This window comes from Danio rerio, chromosome 9, assembly GCF_049306965.1.
Source record: "Danio rerio strain Tuebingen ecotype United States chromosome 9, GRCz12tu, whole genome shotgun sequence".
NCBI lineage: Eukaryota > Metazoa > Chordata > Actinopteri > Cypriniformes > Danionidae > Danio > Danio rerio.
Genome location: NC_133184.1, coordinates 33434462 through 33451968, shown reverse-complemented (window position 1 = coordinate 33451968; position 17507 = coordinate 33434462). Strand labels below are relative to the sequence as shown.

Here is a 17507-nt window from a genome sequence, read left to right as displayed (position 1 = left end):
GTCTCCATTTTACAACTTACTGAGTCAAATGATCTACTCGGAGCGAGTCTAGAATTAATGACTCCCTGTTTCAAATAAATTGGCCAGAGCAAGTCTCTATTTAACAACTCACAGATTCAAATGATCCATTCAGAGTGCGGGTCTACGGTTAACAACTACCTGATTCATATGATCCAGTCACAGTGATTCTATAGAAATAATGACTCCGATTCCAATGATCAGACTGAGTCTACGTTTAGCAATTCACTGATTTAAATGATCAAATTAGAGTAACTCTAAAATTTTTGACTGTCTGATTTGAAAGATTAAGTCAGAGCAAGTCACTGATTCAAGTGATCCAGTCAGTGAGTCTAGAATGAATGACAGAGCAAGCCTCTATTTGACTACTCACTGATTCAAATAGTTCTTTTAAAGTGGGTCTCCAATTACCAACCTATTGATTCAAATGATCCAGTCAGAGTGAGTCTAAAATTCATGACTCCCTGATTCAAATTATTTTGTCAACAGAGCAAGTTTCTATTTAACAACTCACTGATTCAATTAACAACTTAATAACTCAAATTAACAACTGATTCAAATGAGGTGACATTCCATATTTCAAGAGCCAGTTTCTATGCTTGACAATCGGGTTGTTGTTGCCCTAACTTTCGACCACCAACCTTTCCACAATGCACCAGCCCCTTACAGCTCTCCCTGCAGGAGGATGGTCCCACGTGGCTCCTTCAGGCTAACCCAGCCACCAGGCACTCGCATACGAGCCCCAACCCTAGGCTTGTCTCCAGGGTGGGGCATCGTGGTCCTCAATGTTATGAAACGCATAAGGAGTTTTTGAACCTGACCTATCACCTAAGACTTTCTTTTTGCCTTGGGAGACCCTACCAGAAGCATTAGCCCTCGACAACATAGCTATTAGAATCACTCAGGCACTTAAACCCCTCCACCATGATAAGGTGGTGGTTCATGGATGAGTCAATCTATGTTCCTTCTCTCACCTATGGTCATTATGACCAAAAGGGCAAGATCTTGGATACAAGTGGCCGAAATGGGTTTTCTTGGCAGAGTGGCAGGCACACTTTTATAGATAGAGCGAGGAGCTTTGTCACCCGGGAGGAGCTTGGTGTAGAGCCGCTGCTCCTCCACATCAAGAGAAGTCAGCGGATGTGGCTCAGGCATCGGTTTCGGATCCCTCCTGGACTCCTACCTAGGGAGGTGTTCCATGCATGTCCCTCTGGGAGGAGGGCTCGGGGAAGACACAGGACAGGCTGGAGGGACTATGTCTCTTGGCTGGCCTGGGAATGCCTCAGAATCGTTCTGGAGGAGCTAAAGGAAGTGTCTGAGGAGAGAGAAGTCTGGGGTTCTTTCCTAAGACCTGGCCCCGGAAAAGCGGTTAAAAATAAATGAATGAATGATTCAAATGATTCACTCAGAGCGAGTCTAGAATGATTGACTCCCGGATTCAAATAATTTGGTCAGAGCAAGTTTTAGGGTGTGGGTCTACAATTAACAACTTCCTGATTCTAATGATCCAGTCAGAATGAGTCTAGAATGAATGATTCCTGATTTGAATGATTTGGTCAGAGAAATCTCCATTTAACAACTCACAAATTAAAATGAACCAGTCAGAGCAAGACTCCTGCCAATTTTGTTTGGCACTGGACTGTGGGTGAAACCAGAGAACTCTGAGGTGATCCAAAAAATTCAAGAGCACAAAAAGTCATTCATTAATAACAGAAGTCGTTCTTTCAGAAATCCTCTATTATTTTCCTGAAGGTGAGAAAAAGATGACAGATTTGGGTGAACTATCCCTTTAAGGAACAACAGCAAAATCTGTCAAGGTTTTTGATGCATTACAAAAGACACAATCCCCAGCAGACTCTGTGTTAATCAGTGTGCTATGAAGTTTGCTTGCTTTTATCCACTCAAACCTTTAGTTAAGCAGGGTCTCGATGAGGCAGCTTGATCTTGAAGACATTTGCTTTCCTCTCAGCCTGTTAAACAGCGGCTTTGTATAAAACAAGACAGTGAGGTAATTATTTCCCCCTTGTTGTTCTCCTGCTTTGCGTTGTAGAGCGTGAAATGATTATGTGCTAGGCTGGGCTGGGTGTGAGGGAGACATCTGTCCTGTCTAATAATGCTGCGTACCTACAGCAGACCTGCAGCGATGAAGACAGGCCAAATCATCAGAAGAGCTAGGGTCGCAGTGTCTAATAAGTTTATAGACTTTTTATGATTTATGATACTTGTCAGAGCTGCGGTCTAGGATTTCCAGCTGAAGCGCTCAAATTGGAGATGTGTGCTCATGTCCGGCCATATCATGTTCATCTTTTGCCTATTTCCTCTCACCTGACATTTGATCGCCTGCTGCTAATTGGATAAAAGACCGTAGAGGAAATTAAAGTGTCATTTTGGTATTATGATTCATATTTGCAGTGAAACTACACAGTGTTTAAACACAATTTCCTCTTCCACTGTATCCTCAAACTCATATTGACCTGGAAGGCAAGTGACCTTTTCTTGTATTTTGAAGTATGGATCAGACCTGCTGCGTGAGCTAGCACACACACTATATTGTGACAGAAGCTTGCCGAATTGCATATCACTTCACCTGGACCATAAACATTGCTGTCATCCAGCATTGACAATCTGACATTGCGATATTCAGTTTTTTTCTTCTGTGGTACTGTATAAAGTATATTGCAATATGATAACAACTCCAACAGATGAATAGATTATTCATTCATTCATTCATTCATTCATTTTCTTTTTGGCTTAATCTTTTATTAATCTGGGGTCGCCACAGTGGTATAAACCATCAGTTATCCAGTACTTATCCAGAAGGTAGCTGGTTCGAGCCTCGGCTAGGTCAGTTGGCTTTATATGTGAAGTTTTCATGTTCTGCCTGCCTTCGCATGGGTTTCCTCCGTGTGCTCCGGTTTCACCCACAGTCCAAAGACGTGCGGTACTAGTGAATTGGGTAGGCTAAATTTTCTGTAGTGTATGAATGTGAATGAGTGTGTGTGTGGATGTTTTGCAGAGATGGGTTGCGGCTGGAAGGGCATCCGCTGCATAAAAAAATGTACTGGATAAGTTGTCGGTTCATTCCTCTGTGGTGACCTCGGATTAATAAAGCGACTAAGCCGAAAAGAAAATGAATGACTAATAGACACATTACAAGCATAAGTATTCAGACACAGAATTTGAATAGTCAAATGTAAAATAAAATTGCATAATCTTCACTGTATTAATTAAATACAATTCATCTTTGTTAGGCTGGTTATTATGGAGCTAATAATATGCCAAAACAATCTGAATTTGAATTGTGTTCATTTGAATTATTGACAATTGTAATTTAATAAATCTGAATTTTTATATGCCGTTAAAAAATGTTTTGAATTTGAATTTCTTAATTTGAGTTTGAATTTCATAACTTGAATATTGAACATCTGAAATTTAATACAACTGAAATTTGAAAGAAAATCAAATTCAATATTTTAAAATTCAAAATCAGAAATTCAGATTATAAAATTCAGGTTCAGCAGAAAGTAAGGGTCATCAACAGGGAAGAAATGAAATCCAAATTCAAATTAAGAAATTCAAAACTATTTTTAAGGCATATAAAAATTCAGATTTATTAAATTACCATTGTCAGTGATTTTAATTAACACAGTTTTGCATATTATTAGCTCCATAGGTTATGGTTTCGTCCATGTGAACGCTCAAAACATGAACAGGCCTCAAAACGGTTATACTTTAATGTTGTAAGCTGTAGTTAAAAATGATTTTAAATAATTTAGTGAACTTAAATTAAAAAAAAAAAGTTATTAGTTCAGATCTAGAACTAGTCAGTCTTGTCTGGAATAGACACTGAGAAATTTGGGATTTAGAGATTTGGGTCATTTGAGTCAACCTGATGGTTAAGGTGTGGAAACTGAAATGTGGGTTTGATTCTCAGCAGTGTCGGGGTGTATAATCGTGCTCTCTGCCACCCTTGAGTGCCCTTGAAAACAAATGTGTCCACAGTGTGTATTCACTGCTTGCATCCTAATGTGTGCACTAACTTGGATAGGTTAATGCAGAGGACAAATTAAGAGTTTGAGTTTAGACCTGCTCACACTGTGCGATTTCTTACTCTATATGATTTGGTCATCTAAAAAAAAGTTGCAAATCTTAAAAGATTCCTATAATCCTAGGGTAATGTCTTGGCCATCAATTCTTGGTTTGATATAATCTCCAACAGCTGACTGATGGCAAACACTTTTTCCTCACTATAACTACTGTATCTTTTGGCTTAATCCCTGATTTATCAGGGATTAGAAGTGAACTGCCAATTACTCTGGCATAATGTTTTATGTGGCAGATTCTCTTCCAGCCCAACCTAGCTTTATTCAATTCATCTATAAACTGCATGTCTTTGGACTGTGGGGGAAACCGTAGCATCTGGAGGAAACCCATGCGAACACAAGGAGTACATGCAAACTCCATACAGAAATGCCTCCTAGTCCAGCTAGGACTCAAGCCAGCAACCTTATTGCTGTGAGGCGAGAGTCCTAACCACTGAGCCACCTTGCCACCCAACAGATTTTCCTTTAATGAATTTCTGACAGTCAGATATTTCTGACACTTTTATGCAGTGTGACTTCTCTCACTACAAGCATCAAACCATGAACCAATAGGAGCACTGAACCTGATGACATGATCAGTGTGGCATCTTTAAACCAACTCTGGGTATCTTCAAAACATGCTTTTATTGCCAAGGCATGTTATGAGTAAAGTTAAGTCAACAGATTGTTTATGTAAGCTGTGAGGTATCATTTCAGAACCCAGGTTAATGAATTAATGGATTAATGACATCAAACTCCAAAAAAATACTGCTTGTCTGTGTGTTTAGCACATTTTGATTGTCATTCAGTTTAACATTATGACAGCTGAGCTCCAAAAGTGTGACATGGGATTTGTAAATCTGACAAGCAACAATCGTAGAGCTTTAAATAAAAGAAATGCACATATTAAACTTATACTAACCTTTTTTTCTTTTTGCTGCATTTAGATTGTAATTTGATAGTAGCTCAGATGGCGAGAGTAGATCTCTTTTATGGATGTCATTATATTTAAAGAATATTTTGAAAATCCAACACATAATCATTTATTCATTCATTTTCCTTTGGCTTAGTCCCTTTATTAATTATGGGTCGCCACAGTGGAATGAACTGCCAACTTATCCAGCATATGTATTTACAAAGTGGATGCCCTTCCAGCTGCAACCCAGCACTGTGAAACATCCATACACACTCATTAACACACATACACTGCAGAAAATTTAGCTTATTCAATTCAACTGTAGTGCATGTCTTTGTACTGTGGGGGAAACAGAAGCTCCTGGAGGAAACCCACGCCAACATAGGGAGAACATGCAAACTCTACACAGAAATGCCAACTGACTGAACCAGCGATCTTCTTGCTGTGAAGCGTCAGTGCTAATCACTGAGCCCCTATGTCGCCCTATATATTGTTTAATCATCAATTCTATATTTGAAGTATCTTTTCATATCTAATACTTTAGACCTGAAGGTGTGTCCAGGTTATATAACAATCCTAAATGTCATTTCTTGGGAAGAACAGAAGTCCAACAGCAAAAAGGGTTGTGGAAAAAGCTCCTGATAGAGTTCCACTGGGACCTGAAAACATGGAATATCACTTTTCTGACATTCTCACATAAAAAAAATAATAAAAAGATCTTGAGGGTATCAAACCATTCCCTCTGATGTTATAAAACATCTCCTTTGAACATACCTAATCATAAATCATTTTTCTTTTCACATATGCCTCATTTCGATTTGTTTCAGGTTGGAGAGAAAGGGTCTCAAGATGGTAACACTTGTTTGATAAAAAAAAAACAAAAAAAAAAAAAACACACACACACAAGAAGGGGCCGAAATGAAGGTCACACCAAGTAGCTGAGAGAAATGTCATTTCTACAGATGGAAAAAGGCTACAGAGGGAAACATTGAGTCAGTTCTGTGCCAAATCTATCCCGTGGCTCCTTGAAACCTCAATTAACTTGTTTTGGTAGAGGGAAAAATGAGTGAGAAAAATGGAAAGAAACTGCCACGTTGAGCTCTGTCCCCATAAAGAAAGAAAGAAAAAAAGCCAATCCAGGTCACATAAAAACGGTAGGAAAACCCAAATTTTCTTCCCTTTCCCCCCAGTCTGTAAAAAAAAAAACATAAAATCCCATGGTAATACTTTTATATTTGGATGTTTGTGCTGTTTGGTGTGAACAAATAAAAAGCAAATATTCACATATCTTAATTTAGCCTGTGAAATGCTGGAGATCCAAACAAACTTTATAAATGAAATCATACATATGGTGGCTAGCTGTCAGGTTAAATGTTTTGTAGTCGCGTACACCCTAAGGTTTGTAAGATCTAGTTTGAAGTCTTATCATCAGGATCAAGCCGTGTTTATCTGTTCGTTGTTCAGCAAAAACAGGTGTTTTAAGGCAAAATGATTTATGGAGTCTCCCTGACAAAACGTAGCTCTCCAGAGACCAGACAGCTTTTTTCTTTTTAAGTCAGAACATAAATTTCTCATTAAATGCTCTACTTATCATGCAGATCCTGTAATGAGAAATAAAATTATTAAAAAAGGAAAGGAAGAAAGTGGTGAGGCAAAAAAATTATGCTTATTGTCAGGGAATACCATATGCTTTACAGAAGAGCTGGTGGTGGGTTTGAAAGTGGAGCACATAAGCGTCCCTAAATGTATGTCGACTGAAATGACAAGACTGAAAAGCCTGAGATATCTTTGTGTAATGGTCAACAGTACTGAACAGAACACAAATGGATTTTCTCGCTGCATTTTTGGTATAAATATGTCTTGATGTTGTTCTAAATCTTCAATTACATTGAAGGGATGAAACAATTGGACAATATCAGAATCCTTTCATAGTACTACAACAACCCAAACTGCCAAACCAACTCTGAAAAAACACTTCTTGTTAAAGGATGAGATGTTGGCTATTTTGTCAGAGGTACACAGTAAATATAGCTTTTATGAAAAATATAAAAGTTGGTCCTCCATTTTCAGAATACGCAACCATGAGAGAACACTATTATCAGATGGTTCAAAACTAATGAGCTCTTTGCTGGCTCGCAACATGCCTGCGCAAATAAATCTTTCTTGCCAGCTTCACGTATCTCTATTAGTGGTCCTCTGTGTCTCGTTTCTACAGATCAAAAACTGAAGGTGGAACAGAAATACACAGGTGTTTTTGTTCAAAGTTTGTCAGATGGATTGTTGTTTTAGAGAGTATAAAAATCAGTACAGAAATGTCAGCTCACATTTCAGCTATGTGGAGCCCTGCTCATTTTCCTTAAAACTGATTTGGAGACACTGATTATTTGCTTTGAAGTTATCAAGTTGTTTGTTTGGGACAATAGATCAAATTAAAGATAAATAAATTTCATAGACAGACAGACAGACAGACAGACAGACAGACAGACAGATAGATAGATAGATAGATTGACAGATAGATAGATAGATAGATAGATAGATAGATAGATAGATAGATAGATAGATAGATAGATAGATAGATAGATAGATAGATAGATAGATAGATGCACCTCATTTTACTGATCCCCCTCTTCACATGTGCCCCCGCCCCACCCCGCTCTTCACTTTCTTTCGCGACTCTCTTCAATTTTGTCTGTGAATCTTGACCAACCACCCCTCTACCTTCCGCTCTTCACTTTGGTCCGCGGCACCCTCACCTACAATTTTTTTCTTGATTCATTCAAAGCATATCAAATGATGGCAACACTAATTTTCATGTTTTGCACCACATTGTGAACTCGTGTGTTCCGGTCTAAAAAGGAGGTGAGCATTGTTGGCACACTTTTGATGCTCTGTTTTTTGGGAACTGAAATAGTCTGCAACTAAAAGCTGGTCTATAGTCCAGCACAGAGCTATGCAAGAGTTATGCGCCTTTGGAGGTGTGTCCATCTGTTGAGTTTTGGAGATGTATGCATCACCATCTGGGGCATAAGAATAGCAATAACTTCGTTATTATTGTTCATTTTTTCTTTCGCTGGAAATTAGAACTCATTCATTCATTCTTTTTATTTTTGGCTTAGCCGCAACCCAACACTGGGAAAGGACATTAGAAATGAATTTATAAATAGTTTTTAAACAAATCTTTGCGTTTAACAAACTAAATTAAATAGTCAGGCTACTGGATCTCTTCATAGAGTAAGTTTCGACCGTTTCTTTACTCCATGAAAGGAAAGGAGTAAAGTAAAAAGAAAGTAAAGAGGCAGAATGGAGAGGGCTCATTCTTTATCCTAGTGCAGATGGTTTGTTTAACCGTTTTCTCGCTAGTGCAGTATTCGTTTTTTCCACTTACAAATATAATACAATATTTTTCCGTGCTTAAAATAGCAAAAGTAGATTCAGACACTCTCTTAATCCTTTTGCGTCATGCGCTTTAGACTTTGCGCCTAGATCATTAAAATAGAGCCCTTAGAGTGAAAATAACATATGCAGGCAAAATCAATATTTCATCGTTATTACTAGTGCAACAAACTCAATTTTTATGTTTTTTTTAATTCCGTTTTTTTTTTTTTTCATATTGTTTTCGACTAAGGTATGATATGAATCCTCACTCCAACATCCAAGATAAATGAAGCACAGCACTGCTATAGAAACTGTAGCAAAGAGCCACATACTGCCCACTCCAATTCATGCTATCAATTTCTTCCAGTTTATATTGAAAGATTATGTCCATTTTAGTTCAGTTGCATTTACATTGATTAAACTCTTATGTGATATGATGGGGTGACCTGTGCCTCGACCCCCACAAACTGATAGGTGTGAACTAAATGACCCTTTTACAATCTCAATGGGTATTAACAAAACAACAGCTGAAACATCTGAAGAGGGTCCTGCTGAGCCTCGTAAACAGAATGGTTTGTTTGATGCTAATATAAAGTACTGCCTCACAGACAGTACTTTGGGTTAAGTTACTTGAAGACCGACGGGTTAACATCACTGCTGAGGAACTGCACTATTGATTGTCTTCAATAAAGTCTTTTCTCCGTAAGAACTTTGGTCAGCTTACTTTTTTATGTATTAGAGTAATCTAATACATTGGCGAGCCACCCAAGAACGGTTAAGCCAAATACAGCAAAATCTAACAATTTGGCGAGCCAGCCAGGAGAGACTGAAAAGAGGAAAACTCATCAACTGCAACAAGAAATGAACTGAAGAATCTTGGAGAATCTACAGTTAAAGCAGAAGATAAACAGATTTTGTTTGTGGACGAGTCCTGGATCTACATATTGTATCTGTGGACACACTTTATTTTAATCAACTGGATCTCATCTCAAAGATCCTAGTTTGGTGAGTGAAACTTATCAGCTCTCTTAAAGAACCCTTAAAAGAAACATCTTTTATAAGTAACCATTAAAGTAAGCAGATCTACCTGTATATGTAGTGCAGTAATAAACTACAGTGATAGTATTGCTGAAATTTCAGGCTTTTTCTCGATATTTGCAGAAATTGTTAAAGAAACAATTTGGTCCATTTATCAAAAGATTTTGAAAGAGCAGTGGAAATTTTAGGCTTAGTCCATTCTCAGGGTACTTGTAGGAATTATTTAAACAATTTGGTCCTTTCTCTTGGAGATTGTAGGAATTGTTGAAAATAATTTGGTCCATTTCCCCAGGGGACTGTAGGAGCCGTAAAATAGTTTGGGACTGATGTTGATGTTGACTGGGTGCTAATTCAGTAGCCACTATTTTAATTTCGAAGGTAACAGAGCCTTCTGTGATAGAAATCTTAAAACATTGTAGGTTTGGTTCGTTTTCTAGAGTTTGCATGAACTGTTAAATAATCATTCTGGTCCAATCACTAAGATTATGCAGAAGCAGAGCTTGGTCCATTCTCAGCTGTGATTGTAGAGATTGAAAAATAACAGTTTAGCTTATTTTTCCAAAGATGGTTATGAGCCATATAAAGCAAACATAAATGGTTTGCGACTGATATTGCTGCGAGAATTAGGAATTCTTGACTGTGGGCTAATTCAGTAGCCAGTATTGGAATTTTGAAAATTCTAACTGTGTTAAAATATGATGGCATAAAACTGTAAGCTGTTTGCCTTAGGTTTAAGGATACAGTAAGATTTAAGTACATTGTATTAGGGACAAATCCTAAAGAAAGTTACTTAGCCTTCTAAGATAATGCTCAGAAAGAATTGTTATTAGACAGAAGCTTTCAGACAATTTTAGGCTTGATTCTTGCTTTGAAGATTGTAGAAACTGTGAAAAAATAATTCTGGTCAAATCACTAAGAATGCAGAAGCAAAGCTTGACACATTCTCTGTTGGGATTGTAGAGATTGTAGAAGTAATAGTTTAATACATTTGTTCAAAGATTGTTAGAAGCCAAATAAGATTTGGGACTGAAAGAACGAAAGTGCTAATTTAATAGCCACTATTTTAGCTTTGAAACAAATGTTGAATCTGTCTATGTATTTGTAATGGTTTAACAGACTGCTGTGAATTTAAATTGGAATAAGCACCTTTGATAGCTCTAACACCTTTTGTTCTGTTTCACACCTCTGAGGGCACTGTCCTGTACTTCCCATGGCTGAGTCTGCAAGAAACTATGCTAATGGAGCTACCCTGAGAACAACAACAGAAAAGCATGGAACAGAACCTCCATGTGTTACCATTGATCAGATGTTGGAAAATCTGAATAAATATTTGGACAAAAGGCTGGGACTGAGGAAGTGTCGTGATGATGTATGCAAGAAGTACAGCATCAAGCACTCAGAGAGTGGATTATGGGCATTGCCGGACATTAAAAGGGCTTATGGAAAGACACAGCGCTTATGCACAACCACCAAGAAGGATGGATTGTCTGTGATTTTGGTTAAGCAAATTCTTCAACATGAGCATAAGTGTGAGATTGACAGATTGGAACGTGAGAACAAAGCGGAGAAAGCTAAAGTTCGAGCACTGGCTGAACAATTGCAAAACTTAAAGAAGGATAAAGAAAGACTGGAAAAGGAAAACAACAAGCTATTGAATTTGATCTCTAAACAGCTGGAATCAAGATCTTCGAGCAGCTTTGTTGACAGTGAGGCTGATCTTTCCATCAACACCTGTGTTCATGACCCAGTGAACTCAAAGATTAGATTAGCTCCTGTGATTGTCAAACACAGAAGGACTAACGTTGAAATTGACAATGAGGAGGGCTATGAAGACAATGGAGAGAGACGAACTCGCACTGTGACAAAAGTGGTAAAGAAGTATGTTCCATACAGGACATACCATCCAGCTACTCCAGAGCAAGTTGACAAATGGTCAAAAGAGCTGCCAGATGTATACAAACAACCACGAAAGGTTTGGCAGTTTCTTCAACGACTGCAGAAAATCTACATTTTACATCCACTAGACGGTGTGATGATTCTTAATGTCACCCTAAGAGACAGTGACCAAAAGAGACTTACAGAAAGTGTTGAAAGAAGGATTGGTGAATCACAAGAAAACATAGAGGATGGATGGGAAGCCATAAAAAACTTCTTGTTTGAACTGAAACCTGCAGAGGTCAATTGGGCAAGAATTACCTCATGCATGCAGAAAACTGGAGAAAGTGTTGCAGAGTTTGAAGAACGCTTCAGACAAATATGGACGGAACATTCTGGTCTGAATACAAGTGAAGATCTTGACAAAGACACTGGAATTCCCCTGAAAACAGCATTTGTCAATGGACTCAATCCTGAGATTTCTAAAGATCTTAAAATCAGGTATGATGACTGGGACAGCACTGTAACAACTTTCATCCAGATTGTTGAATGGTCAGCTAAACTGGAGAGAGCACAAGATGTCAGACTTAGATCTTTGCAATCGGAAAGTTTGTTTTACAAGAACAGAAGAATTGAGGATGAGCAAAAAGAACGTGAGTATATGGGATACTCAAAACTACGAACTAAAGGAAGATGCAGAAATTGCAATGAAGAAGGACACTGGGCCCGTGAGTGCAAGCTCAGTTTAAAACATCAAAGCAAGGATGATGACCACCTGTTCAAGCAGTTTCAGCAGCTAACAATACAACAAAAACAGACTCTGCTAAATGCTGTACAGCCGCAGGGAAACTGAAGAACCTCTCTCTGCAGCACCAGCTAGTGACGTCTTTTCCAGAAGCTGATGAACTGAATGTGTATGCAAACAGTAATATAAAAGCTGACACAGAAGTCTCAACAGATGAAGACAAGTTTGATGTCCTAGTAGATGGTGTTGCCAAACAAGCCGTAAAGGAGAGAGGTGAACATACAGCGGCATTAAGACAGCTTCAGCAAGACCACCGATCAGTCTTAGACAGAAAGCAGACTGCAAATGAAAACTCAACAAAAGAAATGCTGATGGACGATGCAAAAGAACTGCGTGATGGCAACCAATGCAGTATGGATGGAAACAGACTATGCCCTTTTGAACATGCCCCAAGCCAGCCCATGTCCACAGAAAATCTGACATCTGACAGCCTTGTCCAATACAAAGCAAGACTCAGCCTGGCAGTACATGAGGACAATAATAAAGTTTTGTCACCTCTGAAGAGGGGCCATAGTTTAGAGCCCAGAAAATGGGTAAAGATACGACAACCTCAGATATTACCATTAAAATCTAGGTGTGAGAACTCATATGAGAAGGTTTTAGTATCTGATTCAATAAATAAAGTTCAGGGACTTGATAAATGGATCAACGTGAGTTTGCCTAGAGACGAGGGATAGATGACAGTAGTGTTTTTCAGAGTCCAGATATGGCGAGACTAGAGTTTTTAGGCTCTAGCTTGTCGCCTGAGGATGAAGACATAAACCACCACTGATAAACACTGTAGTGTCCTGTCAATATTAAATAGGGACAGTTTCTATAGTTTCTATAGGCAGTTTGACAATTTCTCTAAAATCTTTTTTTGGGCAAGATACGTTTCCCTTTTCTCTTTTTGTGTGATTGCAGGTGTTCCGATGTTCCAGAGAATGACCAGAGACACACAACACCAGACACCTAGATGAACACACCTGAACATTCACAGAACACAACCACATCCGCTACTTCCACAACATCACAACTTCAAACAGAAATGGACTCAGGCATTTAAGGAAATGCAAGCTTCACCATGCCTTTTTATTCTGTCACTTTAAGTTATATAGCCTGTATTGCAGATTGCTGTATACATGATTAACTTGTTTTATGATCAAATATGATCAGAGGAGGGATTGAAAGATTATGTCCATTTTAGTTCAGTTGCATTTACATTGATTAAACTCTTATGTGATATGATGGGGTGACCTGTGCCTCGACCCCCACAAACTGATAGGTGTGAACTAAATGACCCTTTTACAATCTCAATGGGTATTAACAAAACAACAGCTGAAACATCTGAAGAGGGTCCTGCTGAGCCTCGTAAACAGAATGGTTTGTTTGATGCTAATATAAAGTACTGTCTCACAGACAGTACTTTGGGTTAAGTTACTTGAAGACCGACGGGTTAACATCACTGCTGAGGAACTGCACTATTGATTGTCTTCAATAAAGTCTTTTCTCCGTAAGAACTTTGGTCAGCTTACTTTTTTATGTATTAGAGTAATCTAATACATTGGCGAGCCACCCAAGAACGGTTAAGCCAAATACAGCAAAATCTAACAATATATAAACTGTTAGTTTGGTTCATGGCTTTGAACTTTTTATTGAATAACCCGTAGGAGAATAATACTTCCAGAACCAAGACAGCTCGAAAAAGTGGATGGTCACAGTTGCTTTCTCTGGAGTGTAAATATCTTGAGACTAGCACCTGACAAAATTGTGTTCTTGTAATTATAAAATGCTTAGAAGCCATCAAGGGGTCATGAACCTGTCAGCCGAGGGTTTGGATGTCAGGTTTTTCAGGAGGCTTTTCTAATGGATTTCAATGGACTCGCAACAAATTTTGCAAACACTCACCATCCAGTGGAAATACTGAATTGACATTCGACACAGTAAAGGAAGTATCGGTGAAAAAGATCCTTTGAAGCAGCTTCTACAAAATCTGTGAAAATAGAGGGTTGCTGCTGAACAACATGGCATCCAAACAGGCTCTTTTGAAAGCGCCTGTCTTAGTCTGAATACAGGCACTGTGAAATTCAAATTAGACCTTGTAGCTAATGACACAATATTGGATGGAACATCAAAGGCATTGACTCAAGCTGGATGTGTGTCTTGCACATGTCTGCAAAACCTTTTTTTTTTTTTTTAACAGAAGACACCTGACATTGAAAACAACATTCAAAGTTAGGACACTCTACTATATTTCATGCTGTTGTTTTTTTTTTTCTTTCAGGGCATCATGGTCTATATAAAGTCAGATAAAACCTCAGATGAACAACATCACATGACATCTCACAATGTGTCATTATTTAATTAACAAATATAAAGCCATGAAAGAAAAACCTTAGGTGACAAACTTTGGTCAGCCTATGGTGTAGAACCACTTTTAGTAGCAATAACTTAATCATTTTCTGTACGACCAGATCTTTAGCTACTGTATGTTTCTAGCCAAAAATGTAGATTGCAAAATTGCAATATCCAATAAAAAATAATGCACCTTTTCCTTCCAATGACTCATATAGAAGAAAATAATTGCTTCCTGATAAACTGGTGGCAAATATCTAAAAGAAAATAATAATAAAAAAGGCCACTGTGGGCCTTAGAAGACAAAAAGTTTTGAAGGGGTGAGATCACTCTTTGGAAGTCCAGACACTCAAGACAGTTCTGGAAGTTAATAATACTGAACCACTTTGATGATTGACTTGATGACCAAAATAACATTTCAAATGTTGTGCAATGTGGTCACTCAGCTGATTTGTCCACTATTGCCATTTCACCGCACTCATTTTATCATCATATGATCTCCTAAACAAAGTTACATGACTAGATTGATGCGCATGTTTGAATATATATATTTAGTATTCATGTTTTCATCATCATCTATGCACATTTTTTCTTATGGGATAAAAAGTTTATCTTACTCAGTTGTGTGATTGAGTTTTTTAAGCTCATTTTCAAAAGTTATGTGCATCTTGGTGACTCTTTTAAGCACATTTTATGAGATATTCTAAAATGTGCATACAAATAGGTGGATGGAAACATAGCTATACTGTAAAAAATATTCAAAATTTCCAGTTTTCCATATTTTTGATTTCATGTTTTTATTTATTTTTCCCTATTTGTTTATACGGTACTTTTGAATTGCATTACGGGAGGACCATAATATTTCTTCCAACAACTTTTAACCTAGAAAGTTTGTAAAAGTGAGTTTTACTTACATTTTTAATAGTTTAAAGTGATATATTGTCTGGGTTGGTGTTGTAAAATATGGTGCAAAAGTTTTTTTTCCTGTACATTACTGTTATTTACAGACTTATTTCTCTATCTATTATTTCTTATCCATTATATTATTTCAAAGTTTAAGCTACTAAAATGTCAATAAAAGACACTGTTAAAATGTAGAGTTGAATTCTTAACATCAGAACTTAACAGAGCAGAGATTAAGCTCCCATAATGTACAGTAATTCACAATCGTAAATAAATGGAAACCACTTGTGAATCACAAAATACAAAAACTGTTATTTAACAGATATTTTTTACAGCCTCTTAGATCATTCTGGGAAGTTTTCTCTCACTGCAGAATTTTAGGGGATTAGGTCTTGACTTTGACTGGACTATTGCAACACCTTTTTTCAGCTGTTCTGTTGTTGGTGTGCTTAGGATCATCATCGCCACTGCCGGATGGGCATTAAGATAATACACACCTGAAGGCTCCAGACCAACAAACTGCTAAAACATATACTGACGGTCAGTTAAGGTATTTGATAAGGAATACATTATTTATTTTTGTTAATGAAATATGTTGTTGTTAATCTGATGTTTATTTTTCTAATTACAGTTGAAGAAAAAATTATTAACCCTCCTGTCAATTTTTTTTTTCAATTATTTCCCAAATGATGTTCAACAGAGCAAAGATTTTTTTTCACAGTATTTCCTTTTAATATTTTTTCTTTTGGAGAAATCATTCTGATTTAATTCAGCTAGAGTAAAAGCAGTTTTTGATTTTTTTAAAAACCATTTTGAGGTCAATATTATTATATATTATTATAATATTCCTTTACAATCATTTGCCTAATTTACTTAACTTGCCTAGTTAACCTAATCAACCTATATAAGCCTGTAGTAAAATCTGTTATTAGAAACGTTATTAGAAAAATGTTTAGAAATGTGTTGAAAAAAATCTTCATTCTATTAAGCAGAAATTGTGGAAAATATATACAGGTAGGGCTAATAATTCTGTCTTCAACTGTATATAAAACCTTTCAATGATCAGACCTTTTTTTTCCTGGCATTGAAAAAATTCATAGGGTGTTCTAACTTTTCCACATGACTTATTGACAAGGAATAGGGTGTTGGGAGATACTTCAACATCTCTTACCCCCACAGGTCTTTCCATCATATGTAGGACAGACCCAGTCGTGGCATTCACACCGCGGTCCATAGAACGTTCCTGGTTCTGTGACCTGGCATATGCAGATTCCACACTCGCATGTGCCTCTCCCGCTACAGATCAAGCCGTCGGAGGTCCGACAGCGCCTCAGCGATGATTCAGGAGAGATCTTACACTCTCCACCCACCTGCCTGCAAGACACAAACGCATTCAGTCACCTCTGCGACCTTTGCCTTCCACATCAAACCCCTGTTCTTCCCCTGTAGGTGAACATATGCCAGATGGTGGATGGGTGGGTGGTGGTTTGCAAGGCTCCCTTCCAATAGTAATGACAACCAGACTCCCTCTCACTATCTAGAGGAAAAATATTTTTCTGAGGATTATATTTTGGAGGATTTCCTGTCAGTATTTTCTTGTAAGGTTATGAGTTAATATTTAAAGTTAAATAGTCCTGAGAGATAAATGATAAAATAACTACCGTCATGTGGAAAACACTGCTTCTGTGTAAAAGGAACCATGAGTCATAGGCTATAAGCAATCCCTTTATAGTCTCTGTACATAAAAATATGACTGATCTAAATGTATAATATAATATAATATAATATAATATAATATAATATAATATAATATAATATAATATAATATAATATAATATAATATAATATTCTTTCATTTTCTTTCAGCTTCTAATTTATCAGGGATCGCCTTCCTGCTGTAACCCAGTACTGGTAAACATCCATTCACTCTCATTCACACACATACACTACGGTGGATTTAGTTTATACAATTCACCTATAGTGCATGTCTTTGGACTGTGGGGAACATTTGGAATATGTGACCCTGGTCCCCATATTCATTTATTTCAAAAATAATTGGAATACTAAGTAAAAATCATGTTCTATGCAGATATTTTACAACATTCATACTTTAAACATGCTACAACTTTTTTATTAGTAATGTGCATAGCTAAGCTTTTGA

General features: G+C 37.4%; 2 protein-coding genes across 3 annotated transcripts in view; one reads left to right on the top strand and one right to left on the bottom strand.

Annotated features, from left to right (window-relative positions):
• The window catches only part of nalcn (sodium leak channel, non-selective), a 192014-nt gene that overhangs the window by 8229 nt on the left and 166278 nt on the right, over positions 1 to 17507 (top strand). The window contains exons 2-4 of one of the 2 annotated variants that reach the window (XM_073911846.1): positions 15800 to 15886; positions 16526 to 16791; positions 17213 to 17257. The gene's annotated coding sequence lies outside the window, so the exon portion shown is untranslated. Of the gene's footprint in view, positions 1 to 15799; positions 15897 to 16525; positions 16796 to 17212; positions 17258 to 17507 lie in introns of both variants that reach the window. The other variant, XM_073911844.1, reaches the window with a different exon arrangement.
• Positions 1 to 17507, bottom strand: part of itgbl1 (integrin, beta-like 1) — a 58139-nt gene that overhangs the window by 38600 nt on the left and 2032 nt on the right. The window contains 1 exon segment of the mRNA NM_001024072.1: positions 16518 to 16720. Within this exon segment, the coding sequence (NP_001019243.1) occupies positions 16518 to 16720 (203 nt within the window).